The sequence below is a fragment of the Symphalangus syndactylus genome, chromosome 2 (assembly GCF_028878055.3).
Source record: "Symphalangus syndactylus isolate Jambi chromosome 2, NHGRI_mSymSyn1-v2.1_pri, whole genome shotgun sequence".
In the NCBI taxonomy this organism is placed as follows: Eukaryota; Metazoa; Chordata; class Mammalia; order Primates; family Hylobatidae; genus Symphalangus; species Symphalangus syndactylus.
The window spans coordinates 66,572,412-66,593,715 of NC_072424.2; the positions used below are offsets into that span (position 1 = coordinate 66,572,412).

The window sequence follows — 21,304 nt, forward strand, 5'->3', positions numbered from 1 at the left end:
TTTGTGGTAACGTGGATGGAGCTGGAGAGCATTGTACTAAGCAAAAATAAGCCAGAAAGAGGAATACTGCATGATCTCACTTATACATGGAATCTCAATCAGTCAAACTCATAGAAACAGAGATTAGGATGGTGGCTGCCTGGAAATGGAAGGAACTAGAAATGGGATGATGCTGGCCAAAGGGTACAAAAATGGCAGGTAGACAGAGATATCAGATGTTAATTAGCTGGAATGTGGTGATTATTTCACAATGTATATCAAAACATCAGGCTGTATGCCCTAAATATATACAATTTCTATACGTCAAAAAAGTTAAATTGTCACAAAATATAGAATTTAAAGAAAAAAGACAAAATGGTTATCTGTTCAAGTATATTCAAAAGCCCTATAAATTTATAAATCTATAAATCTAAGAAAATATGGAGAAAGCAAAAAAGAAATCCACAGTCTAAAGCAGGGTCCTTTGACAGCAATACTACTGACATTGGGGCAGTTGACTCTTTGTTGTGGGGGCTGTTCCGTGCAATGTAGGAGGTTTAACAGCATCTCTGGCCTCTATGGGCCAATCAAAATAATAAAAAATGTCCCCACATACTGTCAAATGTTATTTGGGAAGTAAAATCATGCCAGTTGAGAACCACTGATCTAAAGTATGCATTCATTCTTTTTTTTTAAACCAATATCTATTGATCAACTGCTAAGCCTGTGTCAACCTCTGTGCTAGAGGCCAGTAAGATAAAGATAATGGGGGTTTCAGATAAATAATAAGCAGTTACAAAAAACTGTGATGAATTTAATGAAATATGAAGTTCAGAGTGCTATAATAGCTAAGAAAATGAAATGTAACACAGTCAAAAAGATAAAAAGAAGCTTCCCAGGGGAAGTAAAATTTAAGCTGAGAATTATATAGGCAATAAGGATGAGTTAAGTAGCTACAAGAGAAAGTACAGTGAATCTGAGGAACTAAGACATTCAGATTGCCTACATGTACAACACAGTACTTAATATTCGCCCTACTATTATAAGCACTAAAAATATCACTGTGAATGAGACAGAGATGGTCTCTGTCTTCATGGTACTTACAATCTAGTAAGAGAAATGGTAATTTTTAAAATAACTAAAAATTAATACATGTTAAGTGCTTTGAGGCCAGTGGGAATACTGTGGGGGCACAGGGGAGAGTCATGCTCACCTAGACAACCAGGCTTCCTCAAGGAAGCATATCTAACTTGATAGTTGAAGGATAAATGGGAGTAATACAGAAAAGAAAATAGTTTCAGGCAGAAGAAATAGCATGTATAAATACATATTCTTTAGAGACTATTTCAGTTTGTAGCTCTTACAAAATGAATTGGTCTATCAGTAGAAAGAGCCACTAAAGTTATCACTGAACTTTGACAACAAAAGGAAAATCAATTTTCTGACCCTACACAGACAAAATGTGTGCTTTTAAATATTTCCTTCTAAAATGTGGAATTGCTATAAGCATAAGGGATAAGAAATATCAATTAATAAACCCTATCTTTTTGCTATGATTCCAATATATCTCCCTAGATGCCTAAATCAGAGCGCTAACAAGATAGACATTAAAAATATACCTGGACAAATTCTGAAAAGCAAAGTGTAAAATAATATGCTACCTTTTTGAAAAAGTGGAATGAAAATAAGAATGTATTCACACATTTGTATTTGCTTCTATATATATAAAGAAACTAGGGAAGAAGTATGAGAGGGAGATTTTCTTCTATGTATTTTTTAAATACATGTTAAAATTTCTGAACCACGTGATTATATTATCTAGTTTAAAAATTAAAATTATACCACTGTAAAATGACAATTTTAAAAATCTACCATTAATGTTTCAACATTAAACATTAAGTTATTAATAAAAAGAACTATCTCTAATTCATTACGTGTTTAATATGTATCATTTATATGAGAACTGATCTGGTATTCTGCATATTTACCCTCTGGGAATTCACCACTTCTTTCATTTTTGTGAAGTCCTTATTTATATTTATTTCCCCTTTTTCTGCTACCAATATATCATCATTAGCAATTCCTTTTAGTTGTACAGATATATCTATATCTAGCTGAGACTGATTACAAATTATGCATCTGTAGCTGTTTATTTTGCCAACAAACTTCAAAAAAAAGTAAATATTTATTTTAAAAACTTGAAAATGATGTTTTCCTTTTTCTTCCTTACACAAAGCAGGCTAAGAATATTTTGCTGTGCTCTAAAAGCTGAACAAGGAAAAAAAAATAAAATAAGGTATATTTTCTTTCTTGGCACTTTGCCATTACAATTCCTTGGAAAATTATATTTTTCAATAAAAGTAACACATTTTGAGAAAAGATAGAATGACACTTTTGCAGCCTGCCAGAAAACAGAGCCCTTCTTCAATTGAAGACCTATCAAAATATGCAAGCAAATGTCATGGAAACAGAAGCTCTCACCATGGTAACATCCTTGCTACAGAGGAAAACCATTCTAATTTGTCATGTACTTCAAGACAAGGCATTAGGCTAATTCCAATTTTCATTTTACAATCTATCCATAACATTCAATATACCTGGCAGTAGTAAAGATTTAATAAAAATATTAATATTTCAAAAGAATGCAATATTAAAATCAAAGCTAACTCTAAATTTCTGTGCAAACTGATGAATACCAGATACATAAAATCAAGCTGACCCACCTTATAGGAAAATCAAAATAGTGATGAAAACATTAAAAAACAATTATATCTCTACTACTTGAAAGTAAATAACTCTAGACTCAATAGAAACAATTATGTTTTACTAACCATAGTAGAGTTAGTGGGTACAACAAGAAAAGCCATTTTTCTAAATATAAAACAAAAATACTTTCAAGATTTTTATTCTTACTTCAATTATACAATCCACTATTCTGTTTTTATTTCATAGTGATAGATTAATGGCATACAATTCTTGTCTAGAAACATAGTTTCTCCAAATGATAAAAGTAAAATCAAAGCTGATTTTTCAAAAGGTTAAAAATTAATGTTATTTCCACATGTAAAACTGTAATATGCTACATAAATCCACACTAAAATCGACTTATAAAAGCTAGTAAACAAGTTAAGATTTCATTTTACTACCAACTTTGTAAATTAAACAATCTAATAGCTATCATGTAAAAGATCAAATACCTGCACGTTAAAATACCAAATCATCATGTTAAAATATTCATTTTTAAGTGACGAATGGCCAAAAATTAGCAATTCAAAATGGAAATGTAATCGCAGAACTGAAAACCATATAGATAGGAGTCTAATAAAACATAGTTTATTATAGAAGCTGATAATGAGATGGAAAATTCAATTTGATAGTGGTTCTTTTTAAAAATGATCATTTCTGTTTGATGAAAGCTTGAACCTTAAACCTTAGAAAGAAAATAGGTTTATATTGAAAACAGATAATTTTTTCCTTTTGAAGAAAATACCAAAGTTTTTCTCAAATATTTAAGTATTTTTGTCAAGTATAGGTTACATTTCAAATTTTTTTAAAACACTGTGCTACAGACTGATGTTTGTGTCCCTTCCAAAACTCCTGTGTTTAAATCTTAACCCCCTAATGTGATGGTATTAGGAGGTGGGGCCTTTGGGAGGTGATTAAGTCAAGAGGACTCTGCCTTCATGAATGAGACTCCTACCCTTAGAAAAGAGACCCAGGAAAGCTCCCTTGCCCCTTCTGCCATGTGGGACACAACATGAGCCAACACAACACAACAGGCCTTCACCACACACTGAATCTGCCAACACCTTGATCTTGGACTTTCCAGCTTCTAGAACTGTGAGAAATAAAACTCTGTTGTTTATAAGCCACTCGGTTTATGGTATTTTGTTAACAGCATCCCAAACTGACTAATTGACTGTTTATATTATTGTTTATATCACTGTTTGTGAATAATATAATTAAGCCACCTTTAAACAAAAAACATTAAAGTTATTTTTGAATCAACAGCAAAACACAAAGGGAAACCAAAAGGCAAAATATGATAAAGAAAAAAGCAAACTGGCTCCAAATCTAATTTTGGTCTTTAACCTGAGAACAAGGAGAAAGCACTAGAGATTAAGGAAGATCACTCAATACGGAAAGAAGAAAAGACTGGGCCGGGCGTGGTGGCTCATGCCTGTAATCCCAGCACTTCGGGAGGCTGAGGCGGGCGGATCACAAGGTTAAGAGATCCAGACCATCCTGGCCAACATGGTGAAACTCCGTCTCTATTAAAAGTACAAAAATTAGCTGGGTGTGGTGGTGTGGGCCTGCAGTCCCAGCTACTCAGGAGGCTGAGGCTGGAGAATTGCTTGAACCCGGGAGGCAGAGGTTGCAGTGAGCCCAGATCGTGTCACTGCACTCCAGCCTGGGCAACAAGAGTGAAACTCCATTTCAAAAACAAACAAAAAAAGGAATGAAGAAAAGATTGGAGGGAGGCAAGAATGGATGCTGTAAGACTGGTTAGGATGCCACTGTAGTGGTTCCAGCAAGAGGCAATGAATGACAAACTGGATTAGAGTAGTAGCAGTGACAATGGAGAAAAAAGGGAATAATTTAAGAGATACTTAAAAGATAAAGAAAGACTTGGAGATGAAGGAAGGGGACGGTGCCAAAGATGACCACTAGATTTCTGATTTAAGTAACTGCATTTAGTAACTGAGGTGGAAATGCTGGAAAAGAACCAGTTTGTATGTCTGCTTATTTGATCATTTCAGGAATAGAGATAGAGTTTGTCTTTGATATGCAGATGCTTCTCAACTTACAATGGCATTACTATCCACAGAAAAATCATAAGTCAAACCATCATAAGCTGGGAACTGTCTGTATTGTGTTTCTGATGTTTTTGAGAAATTCAAAAGGCAGTATCAGAGTGGGCAATAAGATAACCAAATTTGGGGCTTACATAGAAATCTGAAGTCTGAGTAACATGCTGATAAAAAACAACTAAAGTCATAGGTATGGATGAAATTACTAGAAAAAGAGTAGGGCATGAGAAAGAATGAAATCTGGCGTGCTGAGCCCCGAGAAACACCAAACTTCAATGGCTAGTAGAAGACGAAGAGCTCAAAAGGGATCGCAAAGAATGGCAAAAGACTAGGAGGAATCAGAAGCATGTGGTATCACAGAAGCCATAAAAGAAAGTATTTCAAGAAAGAGTGAACAGAATATAGACTAACACTAAATGATCCAGTAAAAAAGAGTGAAAATTATCTTGATTTTTCAATGAAAGGAGATGACTGACGATCTTTCAAAAAAGCAGTTGATTCAAACATCATTTACTTAGCAGCTTAAGCCCTTTACAAAACATAATCTCATCTACAAGCACAATATATAAAAGTAATATTAGTAAATTAGCAGCACTGCAATGGAAACAGAATGCTGACCTAGTAACTTATCCCTCCATGCAGTCACCTGAGGCATTTCACAGAAATCTAGAACATTGGAGTTTATATTTTTGAAACCATTGAGTGAACTAGATAACCTCTGATGTTCTATAATTCTGTAAATGCAATGTAATCTACTTTGTTTGAATCCAGGCTTTCATGATGATTAATGACTGCTCTGTGTCTTAGTCAAAATAAGATATTAGTGTACTTCTTTATAAACACAAATATCCTAAGCTTTATTTCCTTGATTAAACCACTGATTAACTTTTCCTTCTTATAAAAGTAATAAGTAAACTATGTTCAATTATGAATGTGTTACATGGTTGTGTCTCTGAAAGTAGAATACTAAATCAAAAGCTAAACGATAAAACTTTCTCCTAAGCTGGTTTTTGGGAGTTTGTTCTCAATAGAATCATCATCTTAATATAGTATTTTTTATCACGATTCTTCAATACTTTGCTAGGATTCAAAGTATCTTCTTTTTTGGCCGGGCACGGGGGCTCACACTTGTAATCCCAGCACTTTAGGAGGCCAAGATGGGTGGATCACCTGAGGCCAGGAGTTCGAGACCAGCCTAGCCAACATGGGGAAACTCCGTCACTGCTAAAAATACAAAAAATTAGGCCGGGTGTGTTAATTACACTCACACCTGTAATCCCAGCATTTTGGGAGGCCAAGGCTGGTGGATAACGAGGTCAGGAGATGGAGACTATCCTGGCCAACATGGTGAAACCCGTATCTACTAAAAATACAAAAATTAGCTGGGCATGGTGGGGTGTGCCTGTAGTCCCAGCTACTCAGGAGGCTGAGGCAGGAGAATCATTTGAACCCGGGAGGTGGAGGTTGCAGTGAGCCGAGATTGCGCCACTGCACTACAGCCTGGGCGACAGAGCGAGACTCCATTTCAAAAATAAATAAATAAATAAAATTAGCCAGGCATGGTGGGGCAAGCCTGTAGTCCCAACTACTCAGGAGGCTGAGGCAGGAGAATCGCTTGAACCCAGCAGACGGAGATTGCAGTGAGCCAAGGTCATGCCACTGCATTCCAGCCTGGGCGACAAAGCAAGACTCTGTCTCAAATATGCAGATTTCTATAGATATATCTTCTTTTTTCAACAGTACTAACATCTTCTACCCTTTATTCAACCTCAATTCACTCATTATAATTAATGTAACAGAGCAGAATAAACTTCTTGCTAAGTTTTAAGTAACTAGCACCAAACATAGTTGGGCCAAGGAGTTTTTTCACAAGTAGATCCACTAGTAATCCTCATCATCTTTTGCCATTCATTTGCCTTTGGAATATTTCTGTGGTACCAGAGGATAGATAACAGGCTTTGCCTGCGCTTCATCAGGACTTGTTCTCCACTTTATATACACTCACCTTTTCAGATCACTAGGCTGATCACTCAACTATCCCTTTCTTGATTTACTTGAATTGCTGGCTAATAGGAACCAATAGATGCAACACCACACTATAAAAAGTTTCAAAGATTTTAGGATAAATGGTAGACTAAACATGTATTTATGCCCACTTTGATATAAAACCTCACTGAAGTTGAGAGTTACAGAAAAAAAAGAGGTATCAACAGAAAGGGAAAACAAAAATAGGAGACTGACAATAGCAGAAAAGAAACCATAGCAATGTAATTTTGAAAGATAGAAAGTACAGAAGTTAACACAGCATAGAGCAAAGAAAACCAAATACTAAGTACATGCAGAGAAGGACGCCAATGCAAGTCATTCCTGGTGCAGTGCCCCAGAAAGGACTGAGTCATATAAATAACAGGTAACCTAGAAGGCTGCCAGGGGATAAGGGTAAGGCATAGGACATAAAACAAGGAGACCAGGGAAAGTCTATAGAAGGACCACTAAACCTCTAGCTTCTCTCCTCCACTGCGGGCAAAAGGCAGGAGATATTTTTATTCTGTGAAAAAGTTGAAGGCAGAGCTATGGTGGAGAAGATTCAAAACAGAAGAGAAAAACTGAAACTGCAAGGTTAAGTGAAAGTTTACCCAAGAGTGGACCCTAGCTCCTTTACCTTCTCTACTCCAAGAATAGTAACAGCAGGCAAGAGACTGAAGGATTGACCTCCAGACAGGTAAAAGATTTTCAGGGAAAATAACTACACGTTATAAAATTTGTATATCCTCCAATTTAAAAATAAAAGAAAAATTTATACACATTTTGACATTATTTTTAAAATGCAGATTACCTCTAATATACTATATTACTTTTCTCATAACAATGTATTACTTGCCCTGTGCTTAATTATTAAAGCTGAGTTCATCAAAAAGTTTTAGACTTCTCCAGAAGAAAAATTTTGAAATGTTGGCAAATTTTACTTAAAAAGTTCTTGGCCTGATTAAGGGTCCTAAACTTCTCGTTTAGAACTTGCTCTTAATAGGAAGTCTAAGAAAGGTAATTTACAAATCTTACAAAGACAGAATCAGAAATTACACTGGGTATTAAGGTCTACAGCCATCTGTCGGAAACGTCTTATTAAGCTATAACTTTGGTGGGCTGAAAAATGGCCACCTAGAGATATCAGGAATGTGTTACATTATATGGCAAAAGAGACTTTGGTGGTATGATTAAATTAAGGCCATTCAAGGGCAGGGGCGATTACTCTGAATTACCCAGATGAACTCTAAATGCAATCACAAGTACCTTTTTTTTTTTTTTTCCAATTTTTTTAAAAAACAATTGTCATCAAGGCCTGAGTGCGGTGCCACGATCACAGTTCATTACAGCCTTGACCTTCCAGGCTCAAGCAATCCTCCTACCTCAGCCTCCCAAATACTACAGGTGTGTGCCACCATGCCTGGCTAATTTTTTTCATTCTTTATAATAGAGATGGGGTCTCACTGTGTTGCCCAGGCTTATCTCAGACTCCTGGGCTCAAGTGATCCGCCCACCTCGGCCTCCCAAAGTGCTGGGACCTCCAGATCTGTAAGGGAATAAATGTATGTTGTTTTAAGCCATCAAGTGTGTGGTAATGTGTTAAAGTAGCCATAGGAAACTAATACAGTAACTAGCTAGTACCATCACGTTTTCTAAATTTTATTTATTTATTTATTTTGAGACAGAGTCTCGCTCTGATGCCCAGGCTGGAGTGCAGTGGCACAATCTCGACTCACTGCAAGTTCCGCCTCCTTGGTTCACACCATTCTCCTGCCTTAGCCTCCTGAGTAGCTGGGACCACAGGCATCCACCACCACGCCCGGCTAATTTTTTGTATTTTTAGTAGAGACGGGTTTCACCACGTTAGCCAGGATGGTCTTGAGTTCCTGACCTTGTGATCCGCCCGCCTTGGCCTCCCAAAGTGCTGGGATTACAGGCATGAGCCACCATGCTCGGCCCAGGATTTCTGTCACATCAAAATACCACCACTATTATTATATTTTTCTTTAAATTAGTTCACTCTAAAATCTAAAAAATATATATCTTAAATGGAAACTTTATAACAAATGGTATACTTATACTATACTAGAAAATGGTATTGCTTACCCTAACCAGTATTCCTAAAATTAGAAAAGATAGAAATTAATCAATGATACTAAATTCTAGTAGATATGTTGCCTATTGAATAGTCTAAAAGTGGGCCCACACTCTTGTTGAAAAGGAAAGATCAGCAAGTTTTAGATATTAAAAACTAGAAATAGACTTTCTCCTTATAATCTGAAAGACTGAATAAAAACAAAATGGGACTACATTTCTCATTGTATGATGCAGTGTCATCTGATGCCCTGTCCCTGGACCACCTAAAATCACGTCTCCTCTCACCACTGGAAGCCACATCTGTCTATAATCAACTCTCTTCTTACTTCCTTACAAATAAGACCTAGTGCAGATGAAAAGGAAAATTAAGGTGGTTCCTTTGAATATACAAACAGCAATCAGAAAAAGGCTATTCCACCTGGTGAAAAGGAAATTGATGACAATGTATAAGCATAAAAGAAGTGAGAAAAATCTTAAGTATTCTTTCTTTTAAAGTCATAAGGAGAATTTATGAGTAAGAATTATTAGAAAAATGTGTCTTAAACTCTGCTTTCTTTAGCAGAATATCATATAGTGTCTGATAATGTCATTCAACTTTATTTTAATAGAAACATATTTCCATTTTTTTAAAGAGGTAGAAAAGTCATAAATCTCTGCGTAAGAGCTAAGTACAGGTTTAATCTGGGGCTTTGGCAAATCAAAAGTCTGAAGTGGAATACATAAGACCACTCTTGTGATGGTGGCCTAAACTGAGGATAAACTAAAAATAGGAAAAAATCAGCCTTTGCAGGAGAATCTGAGGTTGAAATTGCAAAACCAAAATAAGGAAAAAATAACAAAGGCTACACAATTCAATATAATGAAATTTTGCATTTGAGAGAGAAAATTGCCTCCTGCTACCCGAATGGATTTATGCGAAACTGGAGCCTATTCTGGATGGCACAGTTAATATATATTTATACTTAGAATACCCTTTAGAATATTTACCAAAAATATAGTAGGAATGTAAAATAACCACTGAATTAACTATGATGCGTAGACATGTGATTATGTACCACATCCTTCTTACAGCCAGATGCTGTTTTAGAAATTAACCATCCAATTAAAGAGCACACCAAAAATATGATGAAAGGTGTATATTAGTGATAAAAACTAACAGAATTAAAGTTGGTAACATGTGCTTTTAAGAAATAAAAAACTAGACAGAAAATGATCATGAGAAATTACAATCAGAAATAAAACATTAAGAAACAAAGACTGAAATCATTAAAATTTCATGGAAAATGAAAATGATGAACTAGATACTTTTAACTAGTATAGTATAGTGCTATGCCATCAATTAAACTGTTACCAAAATAGGTAGCTGTGAAACATGTTTTCTGAAATAAGTTATAAATGTAAACTAATCTAGAATCTGTTATAAATAAATCTGTTCTAATAAAAATAAATTAATACTCTTGGAAGAAGCTGCCCATGTCCACTGATGAACAAAATGTGACCCTTTCAGAGACATTCCATATATTTTATAATCTTAACAACTTAGGAGATAAAAGATATAAAAGTGAAAAGTCTATTGAAATGATGGCAGGATGGCCAGGTGTGGTGGCTCATGCCTGTAATCCCAGCACTTTGGGAGGCCGAGATGAGCAAATCACTTGAGGCCAGGAGTTCAAGACTAGCCTGGCCAAGAAGGTAAAATGCCATTTCTACTAAAGAATCGCTTGAACCTGGGAACCATGGGTTGCAGTGAGCCGAGATTGCGCCACTGCATTCCAGCCTGGGCAACAGAGAAAGACTCTGTCTCCCCCGCCAAAAAAAGGAATGATGGCAGGAGAAAAAAATCAATAGGAATACAGTCATGTAATACTCATACTATCAAACTTCATAAGAAGTCTAGTTTATTTTAATTGTCTAACTTGCCATTTAAAACAAATTATTTTTAGGAAACTAAAATAAAAGAGTTTATTCTTTTATTAAAAATTCGTTACTTAGTAGATTTTCACCAGGTTATTGGCAGAAAGAAGGAATTTTCAAGTACTGATTTATATCATTTGCATTGATCATCATATGACCATAAGAGAATTTCAAAGCTAAGCTCTTATACATTTTACAAATGAAAAACTGGAGAATCAAAAAGATATTCAGTGGTGTCTGTTTGTTTGTTTGTTTAACCAGAGACCACTCCTAACCCACTGGGAAGTTTCTGAAGAGAATATGCAGAGGACAAAACTCATGTTATTGTTTTAGGGAAGAATGGTGTTTGGATTCTGGACTTTGCAAAGAAAAGTGGGAATTTAAAGAAAGCCACTGATAAGTTTCTTGAAAGGAAAAAAGATAACAGCATAAATTAGATTATACATATTCCTACGCAGCAAGGAAGATAAAATAGCTATAAATTTAAAAGGTATTTACCTACATTGTTAACATATAAAACTAGTTAAATCTGAAAGACTGGGGAGAACACAAAGATGCATTTTCATTCCTTTAACAAACAGTTTCTAAGACATACTGGGCTAAACACTATCCTAGACAATGGAGGTTTAAAAAGAAGTAAGGAAGGAAAGGACTAATAACCTTAGATTATTTTGTGAGGCAAAAATATAACCACAGCCCATAGATTTTGTGAGGCAAAAATATAACCACTGCCCATAGATTTTGTGAGGCAAAAATATAACCAAAAAATAGCTTGTGAGGGGTAGCTAGAAACAGCAAGGCAACTTTAAAGAGAATCATTTTTGCTTTGAGAATAATCACTTAAGCAATCGGTTTTAGTTCTGAAGCAATTTAGCAATTAGTAACAATTTTTCAAGAGAAAAGATAGAAAAAGATACTGCTTTCACCTTCATGAAAGCAAACCAATCTCCCACAAATCCTATGGAATGGAGAGCAATGAAGACACAGAGTGTGCACAGGAATCTAAGATCTGATCTCTCTTAGACCGGTGGCCTCAGGATGAGATCAGTTGCTACCAGAGAACTGAAAAATCTCCATATCAGAGAAGTAGAAGGTACAGGTTGATGATCAGGACCTAGACTGTCATGGAAGGAAAGATCTAATTCTTGACAAAGGTGTGTCACTTCTGACCAAGCTGCTATAAAAGTGATGATAGAGGAATAGTTATTTAATGCAAATATGTATGTGTCAATTTTGTTTAAAGAGGTTTAAGATTAAATATTCATGACTAAGGTGATATGAAAGAAACCTAGCAACTACCTTTTCAACTCTTTATACCCTAAAATACTACCATCAGACTAACAGGTGTGGCTTAAAAACACCCCTCTTCAACACTATCAACATAGAGGGCTGAAGGCAGTAAATGCACAAAAAAATGGTTTCCATCTACAAACTGAGTAGCATTTCGCCGTTCCAGAAACTGGAGTCTGGAATCAAGACCCCTTGAATAGAACACGTTTAATAACTCGAAGCACATAACACAGGAACAGAAAACCAAACACCACATTTCTCACTCATAAGTGGGAGCTGAACAATGAGAACACATGGACACAGGGAGGGAACATCATACACTGGGGAATGTTGCGGGGGTGGGAGGCTAGGGGAGGGATAGCATTAAGAGAAACACTGAATGTAGATGACAGGTTGATGGGTGCAGGAAACCACCATGGCATGTGTATACCTATGTAACAAACCTGCATGTTGTGCACATGAATCCCAGAACTTAAAAGTATAATTTTTTTTTAAAAAAAAGCAAACAAACAAAAAAGAAACAACTCAAAGCACAATTTTAAAAGGGAAGAACATAGAAATAAAAAAAGGGACCCTTGCAATACTGCAATGCACTATGATTTGGAAGGGGAAGGAGTGTAGGAGCCTGCCTATTGCATTTGAATAAAGAAATGTAACCTTATTTTGTTCTGCAAGCTGGAGAAGAAAAATCTATCATTACACAGAGAATTACAATTCAACTGAAGATCACAAATGAATCATGTACAAATGCCATGAGCACATACAAGAAATGGGAAACAATAAATCAATATATCTATATCTGCACTGTCTACTACACACATGGCCACTGAGCACTTGAACAGTGGCAAGTCCAAGACATGCTGCAAGTGTAAAATTCCCACTGGATTTCAAATACTTAGTACAAAAATAATAATTGTTTTTATATTGAGTAAATGTTGAAATGATAATACTTTTGATGTAGTGGTTTAAGTAAAATATATTATTAAAATTAATTTTACCACTTTCTTTTTTTTCTTAATGTGGCAACTAGAAACATTTAAAGTATATATGTGGATCATATCTGTGTTACACATTATATTTCTATCAGTCAGTACTGGTCTCCCCCATATTAAGGTTTCTTCCATAATATAATTTTACTAGGTCAAAAAACAGGGATAGACTGGAAAGATAATACAGATACAAACAGCAGTTAAGAAGCTACTGAAATAGGTTGAGTATAAAACAATTTGAGCCAAATCTGACATGATATTTTTTAAATAAGGAATAAATAGCAAGGACAACCCAAAAAGACAAAGTGATGAGCCACTTAACAGACTTCAGTGATTCTTTGAAGATTGGTTGTCCCTAGTAGAAATGTATAATATGAATGAAGAAATAGAGTACTAGAAGCAAAACAAAAGGCATGGGTTAAAGGCTGATTTAAGCAAAACAGCTATACCCATAAAAAATACACTTTTCTCTATGAAGAGAAGGAAAGGGGGACAGAACTACCTTAGAAGACAAGCATAAAGACAGCCATCCAAAAGGTGGAAGAGGACGAGAAAGCCAGTGTCTTAGGAAGCTTATTACAAATAGAGAATTTGAGTACAATTACTCTCTTCTTTTTAGTTCTATTGTCTAATATTGCTATCAGTTATAACTTACGAGATAAAGTTTTTAAAAATACAAAATTGAATATGTAAACTAAGAGTAGATCTAAAACTTCTGGAAATTTCTGACATTTAGACAAGTAGTCCTGAGCTACAGTTTATTGTACCTTTTTCCTAATTCTCTAGTATATATAAGAAGATGATTTAACATTGCAAACACATTAATTTTCTCCAAATTAATCTAAATTCAAAGCCATTCCAATTAAACTCCTAATAAAAATTGCTGGGTAACATGACATACAGATTCTGAAACTTACATGTTAAACAAAACGTCTGCAAATATTTAAGAACGTCCTAGCAAACAGGGAGGCTTGATTTATTACGAGATAATCAAGATTATACCAAGTTGCACAGAACTACACAAACACAATAAAAAATTTGGGGTTAAGTCAGAGCCATAAAATTGTAGAACAGATTAGAGACCACTGAGAATAACATGTTCAGTTTACAGCGGAAACAAAAGCTCCATGAGCATAAGGACCAGTTTGTACAGCATTAGGTTTTCAAGATCACTCAAATCAAAAAAGCAGAAAAGATAAAGTCAAAAAAGTAGGGAAATCTATCAGAGAAGAAAGGTAAAAGGGATTTCCTGGATGAAATACTGAAAAGAAACTCTAAGAAGAAAAGGCTATGCAGCAGGACTAAAGAATGGAAGGCTTCAGAAAGAATGCCTTCAAATGAAAAATGGACCTTATATATTTGACTGCATTGAAAAAAATTAAACGTTCTTTTGGAGAGTTTAAAGAAAGAAATATTAATAATTATAATAACCAAAAATATTCCTAATGCTAGGTGACAAGACTTTTCTAAAAAGAAAATATAATTGTATACTATTTGACTCAGATAGGAACAATATTTATGTCACCATAAAAACTGAATATTAATTTGACCAAATATGTGATATAATTACAATAGGATGACAGAAGGAGAAAGGGGTGTGGAGGGGGTTAGTGGAATTAAAGGGCTCAATCCTATTCTTCCATAGTACAAAGTAAGCAGATCATATATAAAATACAAAACCAAAAAAGAACAGCATAGACTGTGTAGAACTGTAGAAGTAAAAGCCAAAAAAAAAAAAAAAGAGGAAAATAATTGCCTCTTAGGAGTAGTACTTAGGGTGCAGAAAAAGGTAAGAGACTGTTTGGTAAGAGACTGTTCTATTTTTCAGTACAAATCACTCATTTAATTGATTTTTAAAAATCATGGATAGGCATTACCATGGATTATGTGTAACTTACATAATTTTTTCAACAATAAAAAATACTACCTTCATTATTCTGAATATACAAAAAAAAGAAAAATTGGCCGGGTACAGTGGCTCATACCTGTAATCCCAGCACTTTGGGAGGCTGAGGCAGGCAGATTGCTTGAACTCAGGAGCTTTAGACCAGCCTTGGCAACAAGGTAAAACCCCGTAACTACGAAAAATACAAAAATTAGCAAGGCGTGGTGGTGCGCGCCTATAGTCCCAGCTACGTGGGGACCTGAAGTGTGAGGACTGCTTGAACCCAGGAGGTCAAGGCTGCAGTAAGCCAAGTTTGTGCCACTGCACACCAGCCTGGGCAACAAAGTGAGACCCTGTCTCAAAAAAAAAAAAGAGAGAGAGAGAAATGAACTGTAAGAAATAAGGTGGCAGAAATCCTCAAGAAGCAATTATACCTAGATCCAAAAGTATGCTTAAAAAATTATATATATCATGATCAAGTAGCATTTATCCCAGGAATGCAAGGAAGGGTCAACATGAGAAAAATCAGTGTCATTTACTACATAAATGGTGTAAAAAAGAAAATGACATGATAACCTTAATAGATACTGAAGAGGCATTACTGCCTTAAAATTAATGCCTTAAAAGGTGTTAAAGCCCAAACCCTATTTATGATTTTAAAAATAATTATTGGAAGAACAGACTCAGAAATTTCTTAACACAATAAAGGATATCTAACAGAAAGCTACCACAAACATACTTAATGGAGAAAATTTAGTTACATTCCCTTTGAGGTTGAGAAGAAGGTATAAATGTCTTCTCCCTCATCTAACTAGAACTAATACTTAATTAAATACTAGAGGTCCTGGTCAATGTGTAAAATTAGACAATGATGAGAACTAACAGATTTCAACAGGATTGTTGAATCAATAAAATAAATCAATAATGTGGCAGTGTACTAGAAGTAGCAATAAAAAAAAACAAGACATGATTCACCAAAAAAGCAGAAAATGACAAATATTTAGAAGTTACCATAACAATAATAAAAAACTTAAACTCAATTACAGAACAGAAAAAGACCTGAAAAAAAAAGCCATAGCATTCATTGAGAAAGTGATTTAACATTGCAAACACATCAATTTTCTCCCCATTAATCTAAATTCAAAGATGTTCCAATTAAACTCCTAACAAAAATTTCTGGGTAACATGACAAATTGATTCTGAAACTTTCATGTTAAACCAATTGTCTACAAATATTTAAGGTAATGCTGGCAAACAGGGAGACTTGACTTAATACCAGATACCAATTACAAAGTCATTGTAATAAAAAGTGTGGTTACGGCCCGGCGCCGTGGCTCACACCTGTAATCCCAGCACTTTGGGAGGCCAAGGCAGGCGGATCACCTGAGATCAGGAGTTCAAGAGCAGCCTGGCTAACGTGGTGAAACCCCATTTCTACTAAAAATACAAAAAATTAGCCGGGCATGGTGGTGCGCACCTGCAATCCCAGCTACTCAGGAGGCTGAGGCAGGAGAATCCCTTGAGCCCAGAAGGCGGAGGTTGCAGTGAGCCAACATTGCGCCATTGCACTTCAGCTTGGGCAACAAGAGCAAAACTCCATCTCAAAAAAAAAAAAAAAAAAAAAGTATGGTTACTAGAAAGGGAACAGACTGACAAATCAACTGCCTATACTAGACATCCAAGAAAGACTCACTTATTTGTCAGGCCATTTTTCCTACATATGCCATATATGTACAGATCTGAACCATGAGTTTCACACACTGAAATTTTCTGAATTTATTGTTATATTTAGACTTTGCTTCTTTCAGTCTAGGAAGACTGGAATATATTAGAACTAAAAGATTCAACTTTAATTTTCCTAAAATAGTATTTTCTTCCATTTCTGTCCCTAACCTCTAGTGCTCCTCCATCTCCTCCTCCCTCAACCACAGAAGATAAGGTTTTTCTGTTATCTTTTTGGCAAGGGGGGCTGGAAGACAGACAGATGCCAATCACATATCACATTGTCTCTAAACTTGCATTTTAGCAGAGATTTATTATACACGTAAAGATATAATGCTTTACATGCATAGGTTGAATATGCCTTCTCTGAAATGCTTGGGACCAGAAGTGGTTTGGATTCTGATTTTTTTCAGATTGGGGAATATCTGCATTATATATACTTAACAGTTGAGCATCCCTAATACAAAAATCCAAAATGCTCCAACGAGCATTTCCTTTGAGCATCATGCTGGTGCTCAAAACATTATAAATTTTATAGCATACCAGTCTTTGGATTAGAGGTATTCAACCTGTACAGTATTTAATACACTGTGTTCAAATTATTAGTTCCCTTTCTTTCACCCCAGGCACCCAGTCTGATGTCTCCATATATAAATTCTCAACTAGCTTATCCTCTATTTACTAAAAGAAGAGTTGGTGAAGAAAAAAAGCAGCATATGATGAGGTGGTTGCACATGAAATAAACTCTTTCCTATAGAGTAAGTAGCTCTCATACTTGAACATGCATTAGAATCACTTGGAGAACTTGTCAAAACACAAACTGCTAAACTCCACCCCCAGAGTTTCTACTCAATAGGTATGGGGCTGAGCTGCATCTGTGAAACTTCCTGGGTGGTGCAAATCCTCCTCTACAGGCCACATTTTGAAAAACACTGCGCTACAGAACATGGGTTATCAAGTAGGGGCAATTATGTTCTCTGAGCAAACTGGGCAATGTCAGACTATATTTTTGGTTGTCACAAATGGGAATAGGGAGCGTGCTCCTGGCATCTATACTCCTGGCATCTAGTAAGTAGAGACCACAGATGCTGCTAAACACCCTACCATGCACAAGACAGCTCTCACAGCAAAGAATTATCTGGCCCAACACATCAGTGGTTGAGGATGAGAAAACCTGCTATAGAGTAAAATACAATTTACTTCAAATATATGATTTGACCATTAAGTTGGTAAAAGTTCTTCAGTGCATTTTAAAAATTTAACACGGAAAAAATATTCAAAAGTTTTATTTTTTGTCAAGTAGTGACAAAGTTTGAATTTTACTCTACAGTAAACTACAGCAAAATGAAGTTTTAGAGAGATTAATACATAAAAGTATACCAAGTTACAAAAGGAAATAAACATTTATGTAATGTTATTGGTAGAGAATTATTTTTTAATAACTAATTATATTAAAAGACTGGTTTCTTTGAAATGTAATGACCAACAATGCTTATTTCTTAAGCTGAGTGAAAAGCAGATAGGTGCTCATTTTAGTATTACATGTATTTAGATATAAATAAAATCTTTCATAATGAGCAATTTGTTTTTAAGGAAAAGTAGCAATCACAGCAGTAATCAATCCCAAGTAAATAAGTTTGATGCATATATGTGTATGTGTATGTATATGTATATGTATATGTATATCTGTGTACACACACACACAAACACACAGACAAATGAACACACACACACACAGACAAATGAACTTACTCCAGTAGGCTGAAAAATAAGTCCATCCATTTCATGGCTCACTTCTTTGGCAAAATTTCCTTCAAGTAGCTATAAAATAAATACACATGTATTCTTTAAAAATATAATAATCACTTCAAAAGTATTTAAACTTCTTGCTAAGCTTTATAAAAACTTCTTAATATATAAGTTATAAGAACTGAAATACAAAATAAGAGAAAGGGATAGGTCTAAAGAAATCTAAGTTAATACATTGTAACATTTGAATACACACACACACACACACACACACACACACATTTCCATTCCTTGGCAGGCTAGATATTCTAAACAATAGTCCTAACTACAACAACCAAAATAATGAATAAAGCACTGAAAACATATTTTTAAATGTATTCCTAAGCCAGCACAAAAGGAAGAAAGACATAGAAGCAAAAACAAAGTGAAAGCAGAAACCCTGGAAAGTAATAGATAAAAGGAATAAAAAATAAACACACACAAAAAAAGGAGAAGCAAAGCAATGCTTGGGGACAAGAATTTGTAACTACAAACTAGCTCAAACATGAAGATTATAGTCCAAAGCTACAAACAAACTTGCTTGGGGTCAAGAATTTGTAATTGCAAACCAGCTCAAACATGGAGATTATAATCCAAAAATACATTGTGTTTTCCAAGAACCCTTAGAGAATGTTTTTAATCTTACTTTGGCGTTTTTTTGTGTCTTTTTTATATTTTTCCAAGCAGAGAATTTCATTGCAAAGAATACACAGTAAAAAATACAACTAACAGTTTTTCAACGCCATATCAACAGAGTTATAGACCCTATACCCTCTAATTAATTCTGACTGATTACGTAGTTTTAATGTATATCTTTCACAGATTTTTATTATTTTGAAGAACTCAACATGTATATCACTGATGGAGGCCTGAAACATGAATTTCTGCATTTTGGGGAAGAGAACAAAACATACTTTCACAGAGCCAGGTGTATTAGTTCATTTTCACACTTGCTAATATAGACATACCCGAGACTGGGTAATTTATAAAGAAAAAGAAGTTTAATGGACTTGCTGTTCCACATGGCTGGGGTGGCCTCATAGTCATGGCAGAAGGTGAAGGAGGAGCAAAGGCATGGTCTTACATGGCAGCAGGCAAGAGAATGAGTGTCAAGCAAAGGGGGATGCCCCTTATAAAAGCATCAGATCTCATGAGAACTATCATTAGAACAGTATGAGGGGAAATAGCCCCCACGAATCAATTACTTCCCACCAGGTCCCTCCCACAACACCAGGTTATCTAGACGCTGGCCGATTAACAGAAAATTCAGAATAGTTCTAGGATTCAAATATGTCTTCTAAATTTTTGGATATGCTGTGTGTTATACATCCCTTTTATCACAGTCACACACTCTTGAAAGCACTACCCTTAAGCTTACAAGATCTGCTTTCCAAAAGCAACAACCAAAACTTCAAGTACGTATTTCACTTGCAACAAAAATCTGTGACTCTCTTCCCAAACTGTGACTTCATCTTCTCTGCCATTTCATCCTTCAAAATCTATAATTTCTCTAAACTGAGGGCAGTTCAAATTTGAGTTTAAAAATCTATATTTCCTTAAAATTTTAATGTTCCTTTCTGACACTGAGACAGAAATTAAGATTAGTAATTGCCAGAGGCTTGGAGGGTAGTCTTTAATGAGTTTCAGTTTTGAAAGATGAAAAAGTTAGCTGGGCATGGTGGCTCACACCTGTAATCCCAGCACTCTGGGAGGCCAAGGCGGGCAGATCACGAGGTCAGGAGTTCGAGACCAGCCTGTCCAATATGGCGAAACATCATCTCTACTAAAAAATACAAAAATTAGCCAGTGTGGTGGCGCGCGCCTGTAGTCCCAGCTACTACTCACAAGCCCGAGGCAGGAGAATCACCTGAACCCGGGAGGTGGAGGTTGCAGTGAGCCAAGATTGTGCCACTGCACTCCAGCCTGGGCAACAGAGTGAGACTCCATCTCAAAAAAAAAAAAAAAAAAAAAAAAAAAAAAAACTAAACTAAATTCATAGCATTTCTGCTGAGCAGTGATGCAATAAAAACCAAATACCACAATAATCTCTTTTTTCAAAAAAAAAAAAAAAGTTTAAAAAAATGTAACCTTTAATCTTTCATTTGCTCTACTTGTATTGTAGGTACATCATTTATGGCAAGTTAACATGGTAGTTTCCATTCTTCAACCAAACTTCTCAAATTCATGTAATGGACCATGCCTGTATATAAAGCATAAAGTAACAATAAAAAATAGCCAGTTAGCAAGACTCTACATAACATGATGCTACCTGCTGCAGAAATGAAAGTAATTTCATTTTTTATTCTACTCTTTTTATAAATCAGAGTATTTAAAGGACTGAAAATTCATGGGTCAAAATAAGAGCTCCTCTGCATTACTCTAGACAATATTTTTTTCTTTACTGGACACATAATATTTATGATATCACCTATCATGTATCAAAGACCTACAATGCAGTGCTGTGCTTGGTACTTAACATATCATTCAAAATACATAACTCCTCATGAGATGTGTATTCTCAAGTTTTGAATTATTATTCAATTTTCCAGAAAAGGAAACAGAGGTCATCAGATATAAGCAACTAGCTTTAATTCAGAGAGTAAAGTAAAATCACTCAAAACAGATTACATCAAACTTTAACTAAAAATAAAGAGATAACTAAATAAAGTCTTATGACTCTCTGAAACAAATGCCCCAAAGATTTCTGCAAGTTCCTAAAGATACAGGTCCTCCAATAGCCACTTAAATTTTATAGACTTGGCCAGACACAGTGACTCACATCTGTAATTCTGGCACTGGGGAGG

General features: G+C 35.3%; 1 protein-coding gene across 2 annotated transcripts in view; it reads right to left on the bottom strand.

The window, feature by feature from the left end:
• The window catches only part of RNGTT (RNA guanylyltransferase and 5'-phosphatase), a 369,800-nt gene that overhangs the window by 180,552 nt on the left and 167,944 nt on the right, over window positions 1–21,304 (bottom strand). Inside the window, exon 12 of one of the 2 annotated variants that reach the window (XM_055258453.2) lies at window positions 18,465–18,533. The exons of the other annotated variant lie outside the window; for it this stretch is intronic. Coding sequence (XP_055114428.1) covers window positions 18,465–18,533 — 69 coding nt within the window. The remainder of the gene's footprint in view (window positions 1–18,464; window positions 18,534–21,304) is intronic. 2 annotated transcript variants of the gene reach the window in all.